This window comes from Canis lupus, chromosome 28 (assembly GCF_048164855.1).
Source record: "Canis lupus baileyi chromosome 28, mCanLup2.hap1, whole genome shotgun sequence".
Taxonomy (NCBI): domain Eukaryota; kingdom Metazoa; phylum Chordata; class Mammalia; order Carnivora; family Canidae; genus Canis; species Canis lupus.
Genome location: NC_132865.1, coordinates 28,855,090 through 28,875,367, shown reverse-complemented (window position 1 = coordinate 28,875,367; position 20,278 = coordinate 28,855,090). Strand labels below are relative to the sequence as shown.

Here is a 20,278-nt window from a genome sequence, read left to right as displayed (position 1 = left end):
ATTTTTTAAGGATTTTTGTGAGTACAATAGGTCCTCAGAGATTGTTTAATTAAAGTATAAATTAGATCTTTAAAGCATCTAGAAACTTCACTGGCTCCTGAAGTAAAATATTTTAAACCAAAAAAAAAAAAAAAAGTTGAAAATATAGCTTTTAAACTACTTTCTTTCAATCTGGCCCTCCTTACCCAGCCCAAATATCTTTTATAGTAACACTCCAACTCCCAAATTCCTTCTGGAGTTGCTTTCTGGAATTTGTTTAGGTGGGAATATTCTTCACTTTAGTGGAGGTTGGTAATTATACCTGAGATGTCTACCCTGAAAGGCCAACTTGGAACAATGAAGGTTGCTGAGAGCAGGCTCTGGCACTAGGGAAATGCAGCTGCTCCTAACGGAACCCACAACCAATTTGCACTGCCCTGCACTGGTAGTTTGTGGCTCTTTCTGAGATATTTAGATTATAACATCTTGGGGGTGGTTTATGTAACCCAGAGCTCTCCCCATCTTCCAGAAATCATACAACTGGTTTTCATCAATGATAGAGAACCAAGATTGTTCCCAGGTGTTTCTTTGTTTTTCTTCTTTGACTCAGGCAACTGTCCCACTTTTCCAAAATATTAATGCCACAAATTATGCAGAAAATTGAATACCATTACTCCACCATCTCAAAATGGAGTCAATTATTAAAAACATTATTTAATGACTAGAAATAATAAAAATGGTAGAACCTTTGGAAGTCAACATAGACTAAGGATACGTAAGAGCGAATTAACCTTGCTTTCTTTATTGGTCATGATTTATAGGCTGTGTTTAGATTCAAGTATATAATGCACCTGAATTTCAACAAAGCATTTAGTAACCAACTAAAATAACATAACAGGGCAGCCCCGGTGGCTCAGCAGTTTAGCGCCATCGTCAACCCAGGGCCTGATCCTGGAGACCCTGGATCGAGTCCCACGTCAGGCTCCCTGCATGGAGCCTGCTTCTGTCTCTGCCTGTGTCTCTCTCTCTCTCTCTGTGTGTGTGTGTGTGTATGTGTGTGTGTCTCATGAATAAATAAATAAAATCTTTAAAAAATAAAATAACAATGAATTTTCCTGGACCCATACATGCACTAGTGTTTGAAAGAAAATATCACTGCTATATAGTTCTGAGAGCATTCCAAAATTATATTACAAAAGGAACTCTCAGTTTGAGCAATAGGAAAATGAGTGTCATTAGTGAAAAACTCCTCTTTCTATTTATTTTTGATATATGCTTTTAAAAGTTGAAACCATCATTTAAAAAGTACACAGTGTGTGATGAGTAATGTGTTAAGTAGATAGGTGGGTAGCGCTTTAGTCTATGTAAGGATTACTATGACAAATAATACTTTCTTCTTGGGAATTTTGCTTATATAAGAGTTTGTAACTGTTTTGCTAAATAAATGCATTTTTGAGCCATAGAAAAACTACATACAGAACAGCAGGAAGGAGAGGGGTTAATATCATGGGCTAAAAAGCCAGAGTGTCAATTCCTACCTAGGTGAGTTAGGGACAAGTTAATTTATCTCTATGCCTCAATTTTATCATCTATAGGATGGAGTTAATAAAGAACTTAGCTCCTAAAGATGTAAAGACTTAATGAATTAATGAACACATAGAGCCCAAAAGAGTGTCCAACTAATCCCTGTACTAAGCAATGGATATTAATTATCCTAGTAATCTTCACATGTGGTAACAATAAAGTAATCTGATCACTAGTCTCATTTTACACATGAGGAAACTGAAGCTCAGAGAGGTTAAATACTTTGCCCAGGGTCACTCAGGTAGTAATGCCAAAACCAAAATTTGAACTGAGATCTCTCCAACCAGAAGATGTACTCTTGACACCATAACCATCAGCTGTAAGGTAAGCATTGGCTCCCAGGAACAAGGCTGAACCCCATACAAAGACCTGGATGCATGAGAGCAACGCTACTAGCAAGAGTGGCCTCATTGATTCGCCAAGTATTAGATGGAACTCTTTGAATCCCTGCTAAGAGCGTCATTGGTCCCAGGACCAAGGTGACATTCCAGCAGTCAGGAGAGAAAAGATGCAAAGGCTCAGAACCAAGGAGTATGCAGGAACACCATGGCAACATGGCCGTCCTTAGCATTCATTTCACAGGGACAATCAGTGGAGGTCAGGTGGTCCATGATATGGGATACTCCCCCACCCTTGACCCCAAGTGGAGGGTTGGTGAGCTGCTGCAGCAGTGATGAAGTATGGGCAGGTCTGAGGCTATGCATCTAGTGACAAGAAGACTGTGCTTTAGTAAGCCAGAAAGAAGATTCAAAATGAGTCCTAAGGATAAGAGGTTTGAGTTGTCAGAGGGTGAAGTCAGTATCTCAAGATGAGAAAAGGGATAGAAGGTCAAACAAGCAAGTCTGAGACCATTCTGGGTGGACATAGGCGGAGGGGAGGGCTTTGCCCACACCTAGCTTTTACTCATCTCCTGCGCCAGACTCCATTTAAATGGTCAGGTGTGAAACAGGCAGAGCTCTATGTGCCCTGGCTTATTTACAAGTCCATGTAGCCACAGACATGTATGCTCCCCAAGACCTCACCCATCACATTATGATACTATTGCAAAAACATCTCTATCACCAAACTACATTTATGATAATTTTTACATATTTAAAGATTCTGATTGAGTTTACATTTAGAGTTGTAAATCAGCTAAAAGCCAGATGAAATTTTCCTTGATAGAAAAATTTTTCTGCAAATTACCTCGTAATCCTCGGGTACTATAACCGTACCCAGCTATTCACATGATACCACTGAAAAATTACTGAATTTGGCAGTGGACACTTGGAAAAGTCCTAGATAAAATAGATCTACTTGAATAGGTACATTTGTTTGTTTGTTTGTTTGTTTGTTTGTTTAACAATGCTCTTATTCCTCAACAACTTGCCACCAGAAATGTACTGACAACAACGCTCTTTGCAAATCAGACTAACATTTGTGTCCTCTATGATATTGCTGAGCTGGCTTGTGCAAAGCGTCTGCCTCACAAAAGCATGTCATTAAAAGGCTTATCTTCCTTGGTAGAAGCCAGCAACCCATTTGTTTTCCATTTTGACTGTCTACACAAGTGCTTCCCATACACGTAAGGGCAATAAATCCCCAAAGCCCGAATAAATGCGATGCTGTTGCTGTTGTGCATTTTTATGGTCATCGTGGAGAAAACAACTTATTTCCATATTCATTGATTCATTTAGAGCCCAGTGTACCAGTGGGACTCTTAGGAGATTGAACCAAATGTCTTCAAATAATTTCAGGCTTCAATTGGCATAGGACTCTTCCATAAACAGACATAACTCTAATTCTGGACTCCTGAAGGAAAAGTATGAGCAGCTTGACTGAAAACAAATAGGTTAGGACTCACTGGGATTCACGCTCTTCCCAGAGTGATCCATATAAATAAAAAACCAGTCCCTCCTATGATTCTTTCCCCTTGAGGATCCCAAGATCCTACACTTCTGTTCTGCTGGGCATGCAAGAGAAAACAGATGGGCGTGGGTGACAGTTCCACGAAAAAGCACTCCCGGGAGTCATAGAAAAAGAAATGTGTCCACACAGCACTGTGAGATGAGCCTGTCCACCAGCTGCCTGGTCTTCAGTCTTGAGGTTTTTTGATCAGTCCCTAGGAAGGAAGGATACACCTGCTCTCCAGTCCAAAATTGAGGGTGACCCATAGCACAGAGTTGAACCTCCACCCCCGCCAGAAGACAAAGTCAGAAGATTCTCAGATTAGTAACCAACCATGTGTTATGTAGCCGGACATTCTGTTGTCTATCACTCTAACATGAAACCAGGACATGCTGCATTCAGGCTTCCTGTGAGAGTTGAAGCATTACCATCCTTCATGAAAACCACTGTATCACTTCAGTCAAGTGGCTAAAAAATTCCTGTTCCATCATATTATTTCTTTCCCCAGGGAAGGCAGCAGTATGTATTCAGATACACATTAGCTACTTTCAATATACTTTAAGTGTTTGGTTTCATGTAAACCCAACCAATAGTTAACTCATAAGTGAAAAGAGCTTAATATACCTTTCCTTTCTACATGTTCATGTTCCATCCATTTGTCTAAGATGGTACAATCATTGGCTTGTTCTCGTGTTGTTTGCATGACCCAGACATTATCACAGCAAAGCAGAAAAATCTATGGAACTTATCAAATCAAGGTAACAGGTGCTGATGCACACTGTTTTTACTTTGGCTAAGTGACAGGGTGACCCATGTGGGAATTTCAGCTTTGCTAATGTGCTGGAATTCTGAAATTCATCTGCTTCATTCCAGCCACCTTGGCTTCTTCCCACACTTTGCTTCGATATATGTGCATCTCATCATTTACTTGTTCAAACACATTTAATAAGTGCCTTCTTTGTATGAGGCAAAATACTAAATTTCAGAAATGTGAAGTTAAATTGAGAAAAAGTTCTCACCTTGAAAGAGCCTGGCAGTAGAGTTAGTCATGCAAATAGAGAGATCAAATGGGCCTTCATAAAAGAACATGGGACTGTGCCAAAGTAGTGGAAGGTGTAGCTCTTCCTTCCGGAAGGAACCAGGACAGGACTCTGAAGATATGGACTTTGCATCAGCTCTCTCAGAGGGGTCCTGCCTTCAAGGACCTACTGGGAAGATAACAAATGAATACATAGCTCTGACACAAAGCAATACTGAGAACTGCCATTAGAGATATAAGAACAAAGTAGTGAGACGGTTCAGACTAGAGGTGTATCCACTGGAGAGATTAAAGAAAGTGACATTTACAACAGGGCTCAAAGGATGAGAGGGTCTGTGCTAGCAGAGATGTGAGAACAGGTTAGGGGGTCATGGGCAAGCAAAGAACGGGGTGTGCTCAGGGAGTTGGAGCACAGCTCATGGCCAAGAATAGTGGGAGACAAGCCTTGAAAGCCAAATTGAGGCAGGATTATAGAGGGCATGGAAGCAGATAAAAGTGACGTGTGCTTGGACAGGCAAATAATCTTTGTTCTGCATTACCCCAATTTGTGAATCATGATTTAAGGAAAACCTTAATCCCCTTGAAATACAAACATGCTGTATTACTGTCCACCTTTAAAAAACAAAACGAAAAACTAGGGACGCCTGGGAGGTTCAGCGGTTGAGCGTCTGCCTTTGGCTCAGGGCATGATCCCAGGGTCCAGGATCAAGTCCCACATTGGGCTCCCCTACAGGGAGCCTGCTTCTCCCTCTGTCTATGTCTCTGCCTCTCTCTCTCTCTGTGTCTCTCATGAATAAATAAATAAAATCCTTAAGTATATATATATATATATATTTTTTTTTTAAAAAAAAACTAAAACTAAAAAAACAAAAAAACACCTCATTGACCTCACATCTTTTTCCAGCTACTGTTCCTTTCTCTATTCTCCTTTTCCAAAACTCCTTGAAAGAATTGTTGACATGCTGTTTTCTCTTGAACCCACTCTGGTCACATTTTTGCCCCATCCTCCATCAAAACAACTCCCATCGAGGTCACCCATCTGTTACAAACTATCCAATCCAATGGTCAAGTCTCAGTGCTCATTGTCCTTGACCTACCAGAGACCTTTGGCACAATTGATTGCCCTTGGTTTCTTTTGAGGGTGGTGGGCAGAGGCCAAGGGAGAGGGATTCTTAAGCGGGTTCCACCCTGGGTGTGACACAGGATACAGGGCTGAATCTCATGACCCTGAGATAGTGACCTGAGCTGAAATCAAGAGTTTGATGCTTAACTGACTGAGCCACTCAGACACCACACCCTTGCCTTCTTATGTCACTGTACCTCTCTGGTCAGGCCTTTTCAGTCTCTTTCTGGTTTCTTGACTTCTCTCCAAACCCTAAACATCATAATGTCCCAGAACTTCATTCTTTAACCCCCTTCTCTAACTCTACTCATTTCCTTAGTGTCCCAACCCAGTTAAATACCACCTATAAACTGATAACCTCCAAATTTATAATCACTCTTTACCTGGGCAATTTCTCAGGATTGTTCAGCAAACAACCTTTAGGAAGGTGGTAACCACTCCTCCATCCCACCAGCAGAATAGGTTGCTTCCCTTGCTGTAAAAGTAGCTCAATGTTCCTCTCCTGTAACAGAACCCACTATGTCTGTAGGGGTCCATCGTGACCCAAGAGGAATGCAGCAGAGATATGAAGCTCATGCTGACTGCTGAGCTATGAGTAATAAAGCCCTTTGCCTCTGACCCAGAATCCATGAAACAGAAAGAGGCTAACTTGTTAGCTTACACAGTGAAATCCCAAACCCTGCACAGTTCTTGATATTAGGTAGCTATGCTTTCTTTTATAAGCAACTTAACACCTTAACATAAATAAATTACATATAGAGAAGCTTTCTGCTTGCAAACGTTTAACTTGATGACTTTTTTCATAAGGGTAAAGCTCTCTACACAGAAAAAATTGTGTCACCTTCTGCCTGCCTCCCACAGATGGCTTTGGCCAAGACCTTTATAGAATCATTTTGGATCTGAGGAAAAATCGACTAACAAAAAACATTTTAGAGCCTGGTTCTATATAGAGAAACTTCTGTCATTCGTTAAGGAATCTCTTAAACTTTAGTGTTTAAATGTTGGTGTGAATGCTGGAAAATTTAGGAAAGTAGTTGGGGAGTTATTTTTGATCAAGGATCCTTTTAGCTTCCCTCAAATCCACTGATTCTTTCTCTGTAAGGCAGGACTTGTACAAGCTTTTCAGAACTCCTTAGATGAGCTTTTCTCACCTATCTGTTGCACCTGAAAGAGATCCCTTAAGATGCTCATGCTTTTAGAGGTGACTCATTTCTCTGATTCATTCTTACTAAGATCCACAACTAGCAGGACACACAGCCAGTGGCTGTCGTCCTAATTTCTACATGGGTGAAACCAAATCCTGCCAATCCTTATACAAGGCCTGCAGGCCAAAACAAATCAATCGCATATACAAATCCTACTTGCAAAAATTAATCAACCTCTTACACAAGAAGTGGTGTTAGAATCTAGTCTTATGTCATTTGCATTAATTTACTATACCAAAAAAGATGGAATGGAACTTATGCAGTCAGAATTTACAGTACATATGAGAAAATCATTTAAAAGTTGTAACTATAGAGATGGATGGCTTTAATGGATTAGCAGTGTGTTTAAATTTACTGACTCCAAAATAAATAAATAAATAAATAAATAAATAAATAAATAAATAAATTTACTGACTCCTTCAAAACTTTATTAAAAGCAGACATAATCAGGACTATCCTGGTATTATTTACTTTGTGTGTCTTTGCTGTTGGCAAGAATGCACATTATTCCATTTCTTGGAGATAAGCAGAAAGCCACAGGGACTATTTCAACTCATATTCTGGGAAACCAAGAGCTACAAAACATTCAGCCATCAACAAATTGGTGATTAACATGATGTCTAGACAGGTTCTCATGAGAATAACATTATTAATTAAGCAGCAGTTTCATTAATCACGATAGCAAAGGAAATTTTTGGAATAAATATTTTATTAGTGTGCCCTTCAATAAAGCAAAAGTAAAAGAATATATGTTAATTAATTCATTTGTTATAATATTGAGATTAAGGCTGGCAATTTCTATTTGAGGGCCTAGAGAATGAGCTAATATTTCTAGTATGGCATGTCTTTATCTTACTGTTTCTAGCTAATGGTACTGTATATTTCAATTACCTAGCCAAAATTCCTTTCTTGTCATCTATCAAGATATTATTAAGCCCCATTAGTGAATAATTGAATTTGACAGATTTTCTGTTGCTATACATTTATCTGTTCTTTTAAAACTGGGTGTCTCCCATTTCATCAGTAACAAAAATTTCACTGACAGAGGAAAGATAGTGGGCTGTAACTATAATTAAAACCCTGGTCTTATTTTCCATCAGTCAAAAGACTCATTTGGAAAAGAAGGAAATATATTGGCCAGTTCTCTTCAGTACATAGACAATAAATATTTCCAGAAAACACAGTTAACACAATATTTTTTAGCATAACCCAAAGCCCTGAAACTACAGGAAAGAAATATAAGATAATAGGACTTCAGTAAAAAAAAAAAGAAAGAAAAAAAAGATAAAAATTCTGAAAAAAGTATTCAGATGAACTTGCTCTCTCTTATCTTTATAAACAAATATCTGTGAGACCTTCCAGATTGGTGAACACTTGGGGATTTGGGGAGAGTGGTGCACTCAAGGGGGCATGAAAGCTCTGCGTTTTTCACCCACATCTTGCCCTATGGATCTCTTCCATCTGGTTCTTCCCGAGTTATATCCTTTTGTAATAAACCGGGAATGTAGTGGAAAGCCAAAAGTTATATAAGGACATGAGGAATACCCTTAGTGCAAAGTGATGCCTGAAAGCTCAAAGGGAATGGTGGAAATCCTATAGGTTATCCACAGCAGTGAGTGAGACCTTCATAAGAAACCGGTGACCATTGTAGGGAATAATGATGTCCTTTGGGAAGACTATGAAGAGAAATGAACTGATCAGGCTTTGAGGACCATGGAAAACTACATAGGCCCATTCAGTGAGATGAAGGCAAGAAATCACCAAGTGGGTTGGAAACTCATGAACCGTGACAGTGCCCAGCACTACCTGGAGGTGATGCAGAAGGCTGAGAAGAAAGATGAGGCCAGTACAGCTGAGGCTGAGGAAGAGTTCAGCAACACCAGACTGTGTTTAAAGGTCTGAACCAGGAACCACTAAAAGAGCTGACTATTCTTTATAATAATCTTACTGGCTGTTATGTGACCATCTTCCAAAACATTTCCAAGTTGAGGGACATCTACAGGGACGTGAGCAAACTCAATCACAGTTCCTATGAGGTGCTGAGCAAACTAGAGAAGCAACATTCCAACAGTCTTCTACGTGAAGGGACCGTCAAGCAGCAACAGATGCTCTTCAGTTATCTTGGTTCAAATATCTATGGTTCTAGCCCTCTCAGCTCATAGTCCTTCTGCATTTTCCTGAAAGAGTGAGAAGAAATCCATCTCAGCAAGTGAAGAAGAGCTAGCACCTGAACCTACCCAGTTTAAACAGTCTGGAGGTGAACTCCAAGATCAGGTTCTTAATCTTCAGGGTAGTCATAAACACCAGAGAGATTATTCTCTGCATTGGGAACTTCATCCTTAGACACTGGGACTATTAGAAAAGTTTCCTTGCCAAATGTTATTCTATAAGGGGTAGGACAGGATATATGTTAACAACAGAGTAAGAAGACAGACTGTATCTACTTTTTATTTAGGTATCTACTTTTCATCAAAGTACTCTGAGTAATTTTAGACTAGACTAGATGCATTGACCATTTTGTCCTCCAGGAATTGTGGTGTCTCCAGCTCCATAAAATAAAAATTGCCTTCTGAGTGTAATAAGCACAGAAAATCATATGAAAAGGTAGAAAGCCTACACTCTGGCACCTGCATTTATTTAATCACTAGTATCCAAAGTATAAAGTATCTCTTCAGTGTCATTATATGATTAATGACCTCAAAATGAATGTGTTTTCTTATGATATACTTAACAAAACAATTTAGTATTTAAGTAGAATTTATGTTCTCTGAGCATTTCAAATAATTAAGTTGATGATTGGTATTTAATTTACAATTAGCATATTTTGATTCCTTTTATGGCTATTAAATATTAAAATAGTTATAGTAATAATGAGTGCTGCTACAATTTGCTCTCTAAATAGTCTGAACTTAAAAATATGTGTTCTGAATAATCTGTGATGATTTTAACGTGTAAAAACTGTAAATCCCAAATCAAAATCTAAGTCATATATCTAAAAAAAGTTTCCCATTCCTGTGTACTGTTTTAGAAAGCTATTGCAGCTAAGTAGAAATTGAAAAGCTCTTTAAAATCACAGCCATTATTTAAAAATAGAATTTTTTTCCTATTAAGATTCATAGACATTATTACTATATATTCTTTATCTTTATTTATTGGATTGTGTAGGCTCTTCAATTCTGGACATTTGGCATAGATTCTTAAAGTATTTTTTTTCTCCTTTGCAGTTGGTCGGTTTTGTGTATGCCTGTTATGTGATCAGTATTTTCATGGAAGAAGAGGACACCTGTAAGTACCATTATAGCTACCTATTAGTTTATTTTAGATGAAATATAGCTTCCAAAGCTAATCATTACAGGGCTATGAAAGCTTTCAGATTTGGAACTTAAAATGACTAAATGAAGCATAGCAAAGTTACAATCAAACATTTGCAAACTGAACTGCACACAAGTAAGTAGCACTAAGTATTGAAATTCTTAATCTAAGCTGTGTGTGAGAATGCCCAGAGATGTGGAAGTCTATAGATTGGTATCATACCATGTCTTAGTAACTTTTCTTCAGAGATCTAAACATAATATTGAATAGAAAATTGGGGATTGTTTCATTGTAAGTATGCTACTGCAGAATTTTGAAGTCTGATTAGTAGCAATAATATCCACACAACCCATTACAGCAAGAATTATATGAATATATATTACATAAAATGCTCCACAAAAACTAAAAAAGATAACTTTAAGGTGAGATTAAAAAATTTTTTTTAAAGAAATGCTGTAAAATAACTAAGGGGATGCTAAAAAGCTAAGTAGTCATGTTTCAGCAGAATACCACCAAAGAAATGAAAGACATATATGACCTGAAGTTCTGTGGGCAGAGATTTAGCAACATATGCTAAAAGCTGGCATTTATTGAGTGCCTGCTAATGAATAAGGCATTTCTTGGCACAACTGTCATGAGCTCATGTGATACCAAAGAAATTTTTAATTTATTTTTTTAAAATAAATCATTATTAGATAAAATTACACCCGCCTATCTCAAAGGTTCAGTTATATCATTGCAGTTACTGTCTGGGTTATAAAGTTGATCCTTTAAAAAAAATGAAGATGAGTCAGCTAACCATGATAACTTTTTTCTATAACACAACTCCAAAGAGATCTGATGAATGCTTCCCACCAAATAGATGCAGGCACAGTATATGAACTGGAATCCAGTTGACAACGAGGATTTATTTAACCAACTGGAAGAAATATTAGACCCCGAGATTAAACTCTCAGGTAGTGAAAATGTGTGAACATACTGCATCCCATCTTTTAAACTGGCTTGGGGGTATTTTTTAAAACACTAGATGAACCAGAAAGTTTCTGACATTTCGAAAGTGCTCTTGTAATGACAACACTTCCCAGTGTGAAGTTAACTTCAGAAAATATGTTTTTGGGAGCTCCATTAGTAGTTCCCCAATCTGACAAAGTTAATGCACAGAAAATCAGCAGTGTGCTTCCAACTCACAGCTGAGACAGGCTGCACCTTCAAAAACAATCGGCTGACCAGGAACAATTTTAACTGGAATTGAGACCTAACGGAAATTATTAGAATAAATACTTCCCCAAAAAATGATACACTGCCTGATAAATCCCAGCTGAATCCCTTATAATGTATATTTGAATAGGTACCAAAAGCACCTGTTTCTTGTCTTCCTCCCTGAACTGGTTGGAGGGTCTCAAAAGATGCTTCTGCTCCATCCTACCTTATTGTGTGAGAAAAGGCAAATTAATCAATAGTGTTGTATCTATTAGAATAAATATATAAAGGACTTTCTCTTGAGGCTTGTGATTTTAAGCAAAACTTGAAAATACAAAATGACATGCAAAAGAAACAGCTCGTCTAAATTGGGTAAATGATTTTGACCTTCTTTCAGCCTTCTTTTAAAATAATAATGTCAGTGGATATGGAGTGTATTGCTACTGGCAGATATTGTAGTTCCATTGACTTTGGCATCTTTAATTAGCTTAAGTTTCTCTATAGAAATCTCCGAATCAGCTATTTTCATGCCCATCAAACTGGCATTCAAGCAGCTGCTAGAAGCCTATTCTATTAATGGTTTAATTCGAGGGTTTGTTATTGGGGCCATATATTAAGTTATCGAGAGGCATCTGGATATAATAGTTGTGTTACCATCAATTCAAACAAAACTTAGAGCCAGAAAAAAATCTTACGTGCTCAAAACAAAATAAATGTGCTCTAGGCAGACTTGACATGATGATCTACTGGAAGAAAGACGACAGGGAAAAGCAATCACAAACCTTTTAGTTTGATAGTTCTCAAGTGAGTGTAATTTTACATTTTTTATTGAAAGAAGTAGAAATCAAAAGTGCAGTTGTAATTAAATTGTCCCAGAGTCTTCAGAAGGCAAATGTGAGCAAAAAGAAATGTCTGGAAACCAATTGCAATGATCTCATAGACTAGTACAATTTGTGCCAACACTTAGCTTTTAGGTGCAATAATGAACTGCCCTTTGGATATGACATTACCAACCCGCAGTCAAAAAGATGTGTCTTTTGATTTGTTTTTCCAAAATTTAAACATACAGTAAGAAAGCCAACACTGGTAGCTTTCCAATTTGTCTAAGTATACTTCTAGAAAGCTTATTTTGAAAGGTAACTGCAAATATATAATGTAATGTCACAGTATTTTGGCAGACAATGTATCATTTATCATTTCAATTCCTATTCTAACTAATGAAAATCTCTGCATTATTCAGAATGCAAAGTTAAGCCTTGTTCTTGGACTGAAAGCTAACTGCCAGCCTTAAAAATTAATAACAGCTACCCGCTCTCTCCTCTGCACTGCCTAAGTGGTTCTGTGGGACTAACATTTCAGCTGATGGACATTTCTGAAGGGTAATAAATGCTTGAGGAAACATTTATTTCCAGCCACCCATCTCCTTAGTTACCTCTCGGCCTCTTCTGCTGACTGTATCTCTTATAAAGACTCTGATGGCAGGTCAAAGACAATGAAATAAAAAGCTCAAAAAGGGAATAATGCTGTTTGATGGGATCAGAACTTGCCATCATTCATTCGAATGAAGAAGCCTATTTATATGTCTTGTTTCACTTTTATTTCGTTTTTTTAATATCTATCAATCTCTGTGAACACTTCTGTGAGACCAGGATATTTGGAATCTGTAATCGTAAAAACCTGTTGACATCTTGTTTGTGAATCATCTACTGCTGAAAATGAACTTGTAGGCTTGTTACTATCTTGTCACATGAAAAAGAATGTTTTTAATTCAGAGAAGTGTTCAGAAGAAGGCAATTCAGAAGAAGGCAAGGCAAAAGATGCTGAAAAATAGTATTAACTTATATAAATATTACCAGGCTTCTTGAGAGGATCTGTTGCTAGCATGACTGCTTCTGATATTAATTTGCAAATTGCAACTGGGACATCTGTTTGGTCTCACAAAGGCCAGTCTGGGTTGCATATGTTGAATAGTTGGAGAAAAGTATATTGAAAACTAAGAGTTAGGTTTTGAAAAGGAAATGAATTCCCCCAGGTGTGAGTTCAATAATTTAGATTGAAAAGCTCAAAATAACTCTTGGTGCAACTGTTTGACCCTTGTTAGTATACTTTGGGGGAACTTTTCATTGGAAGGAAGTGTGACTCTTGGGAAAGCATTCCATAATCTACTGTCCTTGAGGCTTCCTGCAGGCTAGTGTTCGTGTATTTGCCTCTCTGCCCATAAATGCCTTTCAAGAGTAGAAGGTGATATTACCATACCAATGATGTGAATCAGAAATAAATAACCCTACCAATCTTAAAAATAAAATAGTTATCAGCAAAATTAGTTTCTTCGGGAATAGCAGAGGAATTGCAATTTGGGACAAGCAGACTATGGGGAACCACAGGTAAGTCCAAAGAGACAAAGGGAAAGTCAGCTATTATTAGGTTGTAGGAAGAAATTAGGGAGGGTTATTTTAAACAAAAATTCATTGGAGAAGAACAAGAAAGAGTACAAAGTTACAGGCTTTCTCATTAGCTGCAGGCAGTGGTTAGTGCTGGGGCAGGAAGGGATCTTTTTTTTCTTATAAGTGGAACATGAAATTTCCTGTGTGAAAAATGCCTTCTGCTGTCAAGGTAATTCTTATCTTCCTTCTTCTGCTGATTATGCAGCCTGGTACATATGTGAGAGCTCCTCCTTCAGGGCTTCCCTGTTCTATTTTAAAGATTTATTAATTTATTTATTTTGGGGGTGGGGGGCATGTCAGAAGGAGAGGGAGTCTCAAGCAGACGCCCTGGCTGAGTGCGGAGCCCGACACAGGGCTCAATCTCATGCCCCTGAGAAGAGGACCTGAGCCAAAACCAAGAGTCAGAGATTTAACCAACTGTACCACCCAGTCACCCCTCTTTAAAAAAAAAAAAAAAAAAGATTTATTTGTTTGTTTGTTTGTTTTAGAAAGGGAGGCAGGGAGGGGCAGAGAGAGAGGGATAGACAGTCTCAAGCAGACTCCCTGCTGAGCACAGGGCCCAGTGCCACTTTAACTAAGGTTTCCTTTATTTATTTTCACAACCCCTATCTTCTCCTAAGAATTTACTGAAGAAGCTAATGGGAGGACAGTTGGTTAGTTTGGAATGTTAGCTTCCCAGTATCCCTTCTTGGCTCTGTAATGTTTGCAGAAGCCTTAGAGAAGGAGAGTGACCCAAAGGTTGGGCAACAGGGGAAAGAGAGAAAGCAGCAGAGGATGGATGGATGATCCTCAGAATAGAAAACTAGCCATTGTCTTGTGAGCCTTGCAATACATAGATATTTGAAGTAGAGGGACAGGAGAATTTAGTGAGTCAAAGACAGAGATTCGAGTATGATCTTTTAGTCATAGCCAAAATTTCAAAGGAGTCAGAGCATCTGACCAATAAGCCATCAAGAATCAACTGCTTCTCGGGATGCCTGGGTGGCTCAGCAGTTTGAGCGTCTGCCTCTGGCTCAGGGCGTGATCCCGGGACCAAGATCGAGTCCCTGCATGGAGCCTGCTTCTCCCTCTATCTTTGCCTCTGTCTCTGTCTCTCTCTCTGTCTCATGAATAAATAAATAAAATCTTAAAAAAAAAAAATCTACTGGTTCTCAGAGAGAATAAATTCCTTTTGGTAACTTCACGGTGAGTCCACATCTAACTAACCTCACTACAGTTTAGATTTAGAGCCTGAAGCATCTTCCCTAATCTGATGAGAAGACTTTGTCAAATAGTCACAGAATTACTAGCTAATCTTCCTACTAGAATAGATGATCTGTGAGTTCAGGATCTTTATTTTGCTCCCTGATTTAATCCTAGAGCCTAGAAAATGCCTTGCACATAACATCCCATAGAAATGATTGCTGAATTTAAATTGTTAAATTCTCTTTACCTAGCAACTCATTTTTAAAAATGGATTTCAAAACCCCAAGATTTTCAAATTTGATGAAATGATACTGTCTTATGTTTGGAATTGAGTGAGATGCCTGATGCATTTATAAATATCTATGTTTGGCAAATGGCAGTCGTCCTGCATCTCTTTAACAAAATTGGATGATTTTTAGTAATTTTGAAGGTCAAGATACAGGGAGATGGATTAAACCTCCACTATATCACATCAGAGCAAGAGCTTGAGTTTGTCAATTCCTGGACAAGATATCCCAGAGGGAATGGGGACTTGGAAGATAGATGTACTCGCAGAATGAATTCAACCACAGAATCTGGCCAAGGGAACTGACTCCTATCAAAGAGCTGGCTGACCTCAGCCAGCACCACACCTAGAAAGGTCAGGCGGCATAGAATAGGATCCTAGCTATAGGGCTGTGGTTCAGAGACAGAATTCCAGTCCTTGAGTAGCTTATCAAGACAGTGTCTGTCCATAATGGATGTGTAAATTAACCCAATGGTGAGAATCCTTTCTCAATGTATACTTATATAAAATCACTATGAATTAAATTTTAAATATATCACCATTTTATTAGTCAATTATCCCTCAGTAAAGCTGAAAAAAGAAAGACAGTATTCTCTCAAGAAGAATATCATAAATACCCAAATACCCAAACCAGTAAATCAAGTAGGAACTCTCCGCAGGGGCAAGATAGAGAAGCCCTTTTACTAGAACCAGCCTCAAAGTCAGCACTAAACTCACCATGACATTGCCTATTTCACTAAACCAGGACTTATAATTGAGTCTAACTGGGGACTGTTCATAGCTGTCTTTTCTGATCTCCTCATCTCCAGCCACATCTGTTTTCCTAAATCCACCAAACTCTTTCGGAGAGGCCTCCTCCCTCTATTGACCCACTAACCTACTACGCAGAAAAAGAGCACGTGTGCACACGCAAGTGCACTTGCAGAGGAAGGAGAGGCAGAGGGAGAGGGAGAAAGAAACTCAAGCACACTCCACATTCAGCTTGGAGCCTGACACAGGGCTCAGTCTCACAACCCTGAGATCACTACCTGAGCAGAAACCAAGAGTCAGATGCTCAACCGACTGTCCCACCCAGGACCCCCCCCAACCACATATTTTATCATTCTTCCCAAGGACACCTTCCCCATGCCTCAGTGGACCCTAAGCACATCTCTGAATCTGTGCTATGTGCTATGTTTTAATCAACTGCATTCCTCACGTGTAGCTGGGGATCATAGCTTACTTACCCTAGGATCCCAGGACCTGGTTCAGTATCTGGAACATCATAGGAAACCAGTGTGTACACACCCCTTTGTCTTTATGTTGTCTTTCATATCTCTTTCCTCACACCTTACAAGAATTTAAATTACCCATTCCCCACACAATAGAAAAAATATCTGATTAATTCACAATAAGGTATATATGGTTTGTGCACTTATATGCCTGGAAATTTTCATCAGCTACTTGTCAGAAAGTTGATACCAGCAAACAAAGAACACCTACTACCCCAGATCAGGTTTTAATGTGCCACGTTTCCAATTGAAACTGGATGTTAGAAATTAAATGAAGGCAGTCCTAACTCTGCCAATATCTACCTCTGTTCATATCAACAACTCAAATCACCTCTTAGGGGATCCCAAAGGCACTCTGAGCTCTAACACTGCAACTCTATGGAAGATGTCCGAGCTAAGGGATTATCTCAAGGTGCAGTCAAATGCATCACACTTTTTTTTTTTTACATTTATTCACAAATGGTAGATATCAGCAGCTGTTGAAAACATCCCTATCTCTCTGCATCAGATTAATAGTCGACAGAGTGTGAAGCATCGGCCTCACTCCTTAAAGCAAGCTCTCTACACAAATGCCTGTCGCACTCAGAAGGACATAATCACATTTCCCTACATGCCTGTTTCAAATAGGTTGGAGCTTCATTCTCACTGTTACCCAGCAGCCTACTGTGTGGGGCATGCCCTTAAGAAGGAAGAATGCAGGATCTGCCATCCAGATGGTACAGAATGGAAGATGAGGGATTTGAAAGCCAGATGCGATTATGAAAGAGCAGAGTAAGAAATTAAAAAAAAAAAAATCTGCACCCTCATGGCACCCTCAGAGCACAGTGAGAAAGAAAATGGGCTGTAAGAATTTTATGTGGATCCTGTGCAATGCTTTTGTTCTAGATTATTAGTAGGATAATTTAGGAGCCCGGGGGAAAGAGCAACTGACAGCATTCTGACAGGGCTTCCTGTGTCTCCATTTTAATTCTAAGTTCAGTGTCCTTACCCCAGTGCTCCACAGTGAGTACTTGTACATCTGTTCCTAAGCTGTCCTGATGCTGTAGAGAAGAACATGGCCACATCCACTGGCCCTGGTGCATCTTCACGATGTCACCTGTGAGCCTGCCTCTCATTCTGAGTCAGTACCTTCTCGGGTTCCCTTACAACTGCAATCTTCGAGCTCCCTGCCCTCACTTCAGGGATGAGGAAGTGAAACCCAGAGAGGTGATGTGATTCTCAGCACCCTTGTCTTCCACCGCCCAACACACTCGACAAGAAAACTCTACCACTAAGACTTTGTCACAAAGAAATTGAAAGCCAAGTAGGCAGCGGTCCCTAGAAGTGCCTGGAGTCTCTCTCCCATCAGGACTGTCTGTATTTACCCATGATTATTTTCTTCCTGACAGAAAAAGAGGGCATCATTCCCTCCACGTATTTAAGCACCTCATTCCATTAATTATTTCTTCTTTCTCTCTTACTCTTTCACCCTCTCATTCTCCCCCACCCTACCCCGTCTGTAACTCTCTTTTTCTCCTCTCTCCTTGCCCAGTTTCTCCCTCCCACTGAATTTTTTCCTCAGCTTATGAATAAAGTCACAGAATTTTTTTAAAATTCAGAGACATTACTCTGACCTCCCCACCATACACCTGGACAGATAGCTTGCCCATCTTTCGTCCTTCTTCCCTCCTTCAGACTTTCTTACAAAGTAGTCCAGACTCACAGTGTTCACTTTCTCATCTCCTATTCACTGTCAGGCTGCTGCTGTCAGGCCTTCTGTCCTACATTATTACTGAAAACGCTCACTCAGAGGCCAGCAATGACCTCTTAATTGTCAAATTCACTTAGATCTCATCAAGCATCATTATAATTGATGGCTTTGGTCACTGTTGACTGCTCCCTCCTTGAAAATTTTCTCTTCTGGCTCTCCCATCTCTTGAGTTTTGCCAGGTAATTCCGTCTCTTGAACAGCACTTATTTTACCAATTAAAAATTATTTCTACTATCCTTATGCAAATTAAGCGGATCTCCAATGCAGACACAGGTAACAAATTTCGAGTTAGTATTTACCTTGGCTAGTTTTGGAGGGATGACTTATCATTAAGTCCTTAAAATGTTAACTTGCCATCTCTAGTAAATGGCTTATACTCCCACTGTTACACTGCATTTTAAGTAAGATCAGACAATAAAACAGAAGCATTTTAAAGTGAGACCAAACAATAAAACAGATGTTTATCCCTTTTAAGTAACAAAATGGGACATAATATTCTCTAGAGCTACATTCTTGGACCAAATATTAAATGGAAATCTGATTTTATAATTCCTTTAAAGAAATGTCATATAAGTAACCAACAATAAAAGGTATATAAGGAACACTCATCTTTATGTGCTTTTACTAAGTACTTTATTGACTAAGAAAAAAGTAATTTAGCGTTCCTTCTGGGAGCAATATTTGGAACTGGAAACTAAGTGAGGCATTTAGGAGTATTCCCATAACTTGGATGCCAGCATGAAAACAAGGTAGAAGAGCAGTAAAAGAATTTGTTTCTCCTTCTGAGTTGGATGAGGTGAAAAGTAAATTAATTCTAATTTATACCTAACCAGCCTTTTAGTTTTGTCCACATTTTTTTTCTCATAGAAGGAAGCAGGATCTCTCTCTCTCCCTCTCTGATCGTGAGAACAAAATCTCTAGAGTAGAGTTAATAGTATATCCAGAGAACTCCTTTGTTTGCCACATATAGTTCAATCAACTGCAAAGCCTGTAGCATTTCCCAACCCTTACTCATTGAATACCACCGTCACAGATTTTGTTATAGCTACGTACAAGCTTGTGCCTGAGACTGACCAGCTACTCACTAGCCCCATTTGTTTGTTCTTCTCTTGGCACATAGCTGGACTGCATTTTCCAGCATTCCTGCAGTCAGATGTCCCATGAAATTGAATTCTAGCTCATGGGAAGTGAACAGAAGGGATATATCCACTTCTGGGCCTGGCCTCTAAATGACTGCATGTGGTTTTACATGCTTTTCCCCCTTTCTACCTATTAGATGCAGACAAGCATAGAAGCTTTGGAAGCCACATCTTTAAATTGGTGCAGCTACAGTGTTGAAGGAACCTGGGTCCCTGAGTCTTTGCTTGGAAATATGACCACACAAATTGAGAAAAGGGTGATAAGTGCCTTTGAGGCACGAGGCACTGAAAAGCAGCCAAGAGCATATGATCAGGGAAGGGTTCCCAGAGGTGGAGACCCTGATGGAGAAACAGGCAGGAGTTCTACTACCAAAGGGAGAGTAGAACATTTCAGGTATCCTGCAAAATGCCAGTGCTTCCTGTGTGCCTGGAAAGGTCTCATGGAGGAGACGGCACCAAAGCTGAGACCGAAAGGATAAATAGGAAGTTGAGAGCTGAATGGCCAGGAGGAGAGCATTCCTGGCAGAAGGAGTAGCAAGTGCATAGGGAGTCACTTCCTGGAAGAGGCTCCCAACCAACACAAAGGCTTTGACTTCAGAACCAGCTTCATATTGGATGCTCTCAAAGGTCGAAAGACAATCTGGACTTCCCTGGCTTGCTGAGCCTGAAAAGACTAGTGAATTAAAAGACAAATTGTATCAGAGACTCTGTTTAAAACCCTGTGTTGAGCAAGAAGGCTGTGTTGAAAATGACGAAAAGTGTGCCTTTTTTTACATGTTGGGTGAAAAAAACACACACGGCTTGGACTTAAGTTTTGTTTTCTTTTCTTCTATATTTGCCTCATTTTCTATTCACCTATGTTTATTTGAAAAAC

At 39.2% G+C, this 20,278-nt stretch overlaps 1 protein-coding gene across 3 annotated transcripts in view; it reads left to right on the top strand.

Moving 5' to 3' along the window:
- The window catches only part of NKAIN3 (sodium/potassium transporting ATPase interacting 3), a 619,999-nt gene that overhangs the window by 555,586 nt on the left and 44,135 nt on the right, over nucleotides 1–20,278 (top strand). For all 3 annotated transcript variants that reach the window (XR_012020159.1, XM_072804505.1, XM_072804504.1), the window contains exon 5: nucleotides 10,042–10,102. Coding sequence is in view for 2 of the 3 variants with exons in the window: in XM_072804505.1 (XP_072660606.1) it covers nucleotides 10,042–10,102 (61 nt within the window). In the remaining variant the exon portion in view is untranslated. The remainder of the gene's footprint in view (nucleotides 1–10,041; nucleotides 10,103–20,278) is intronic.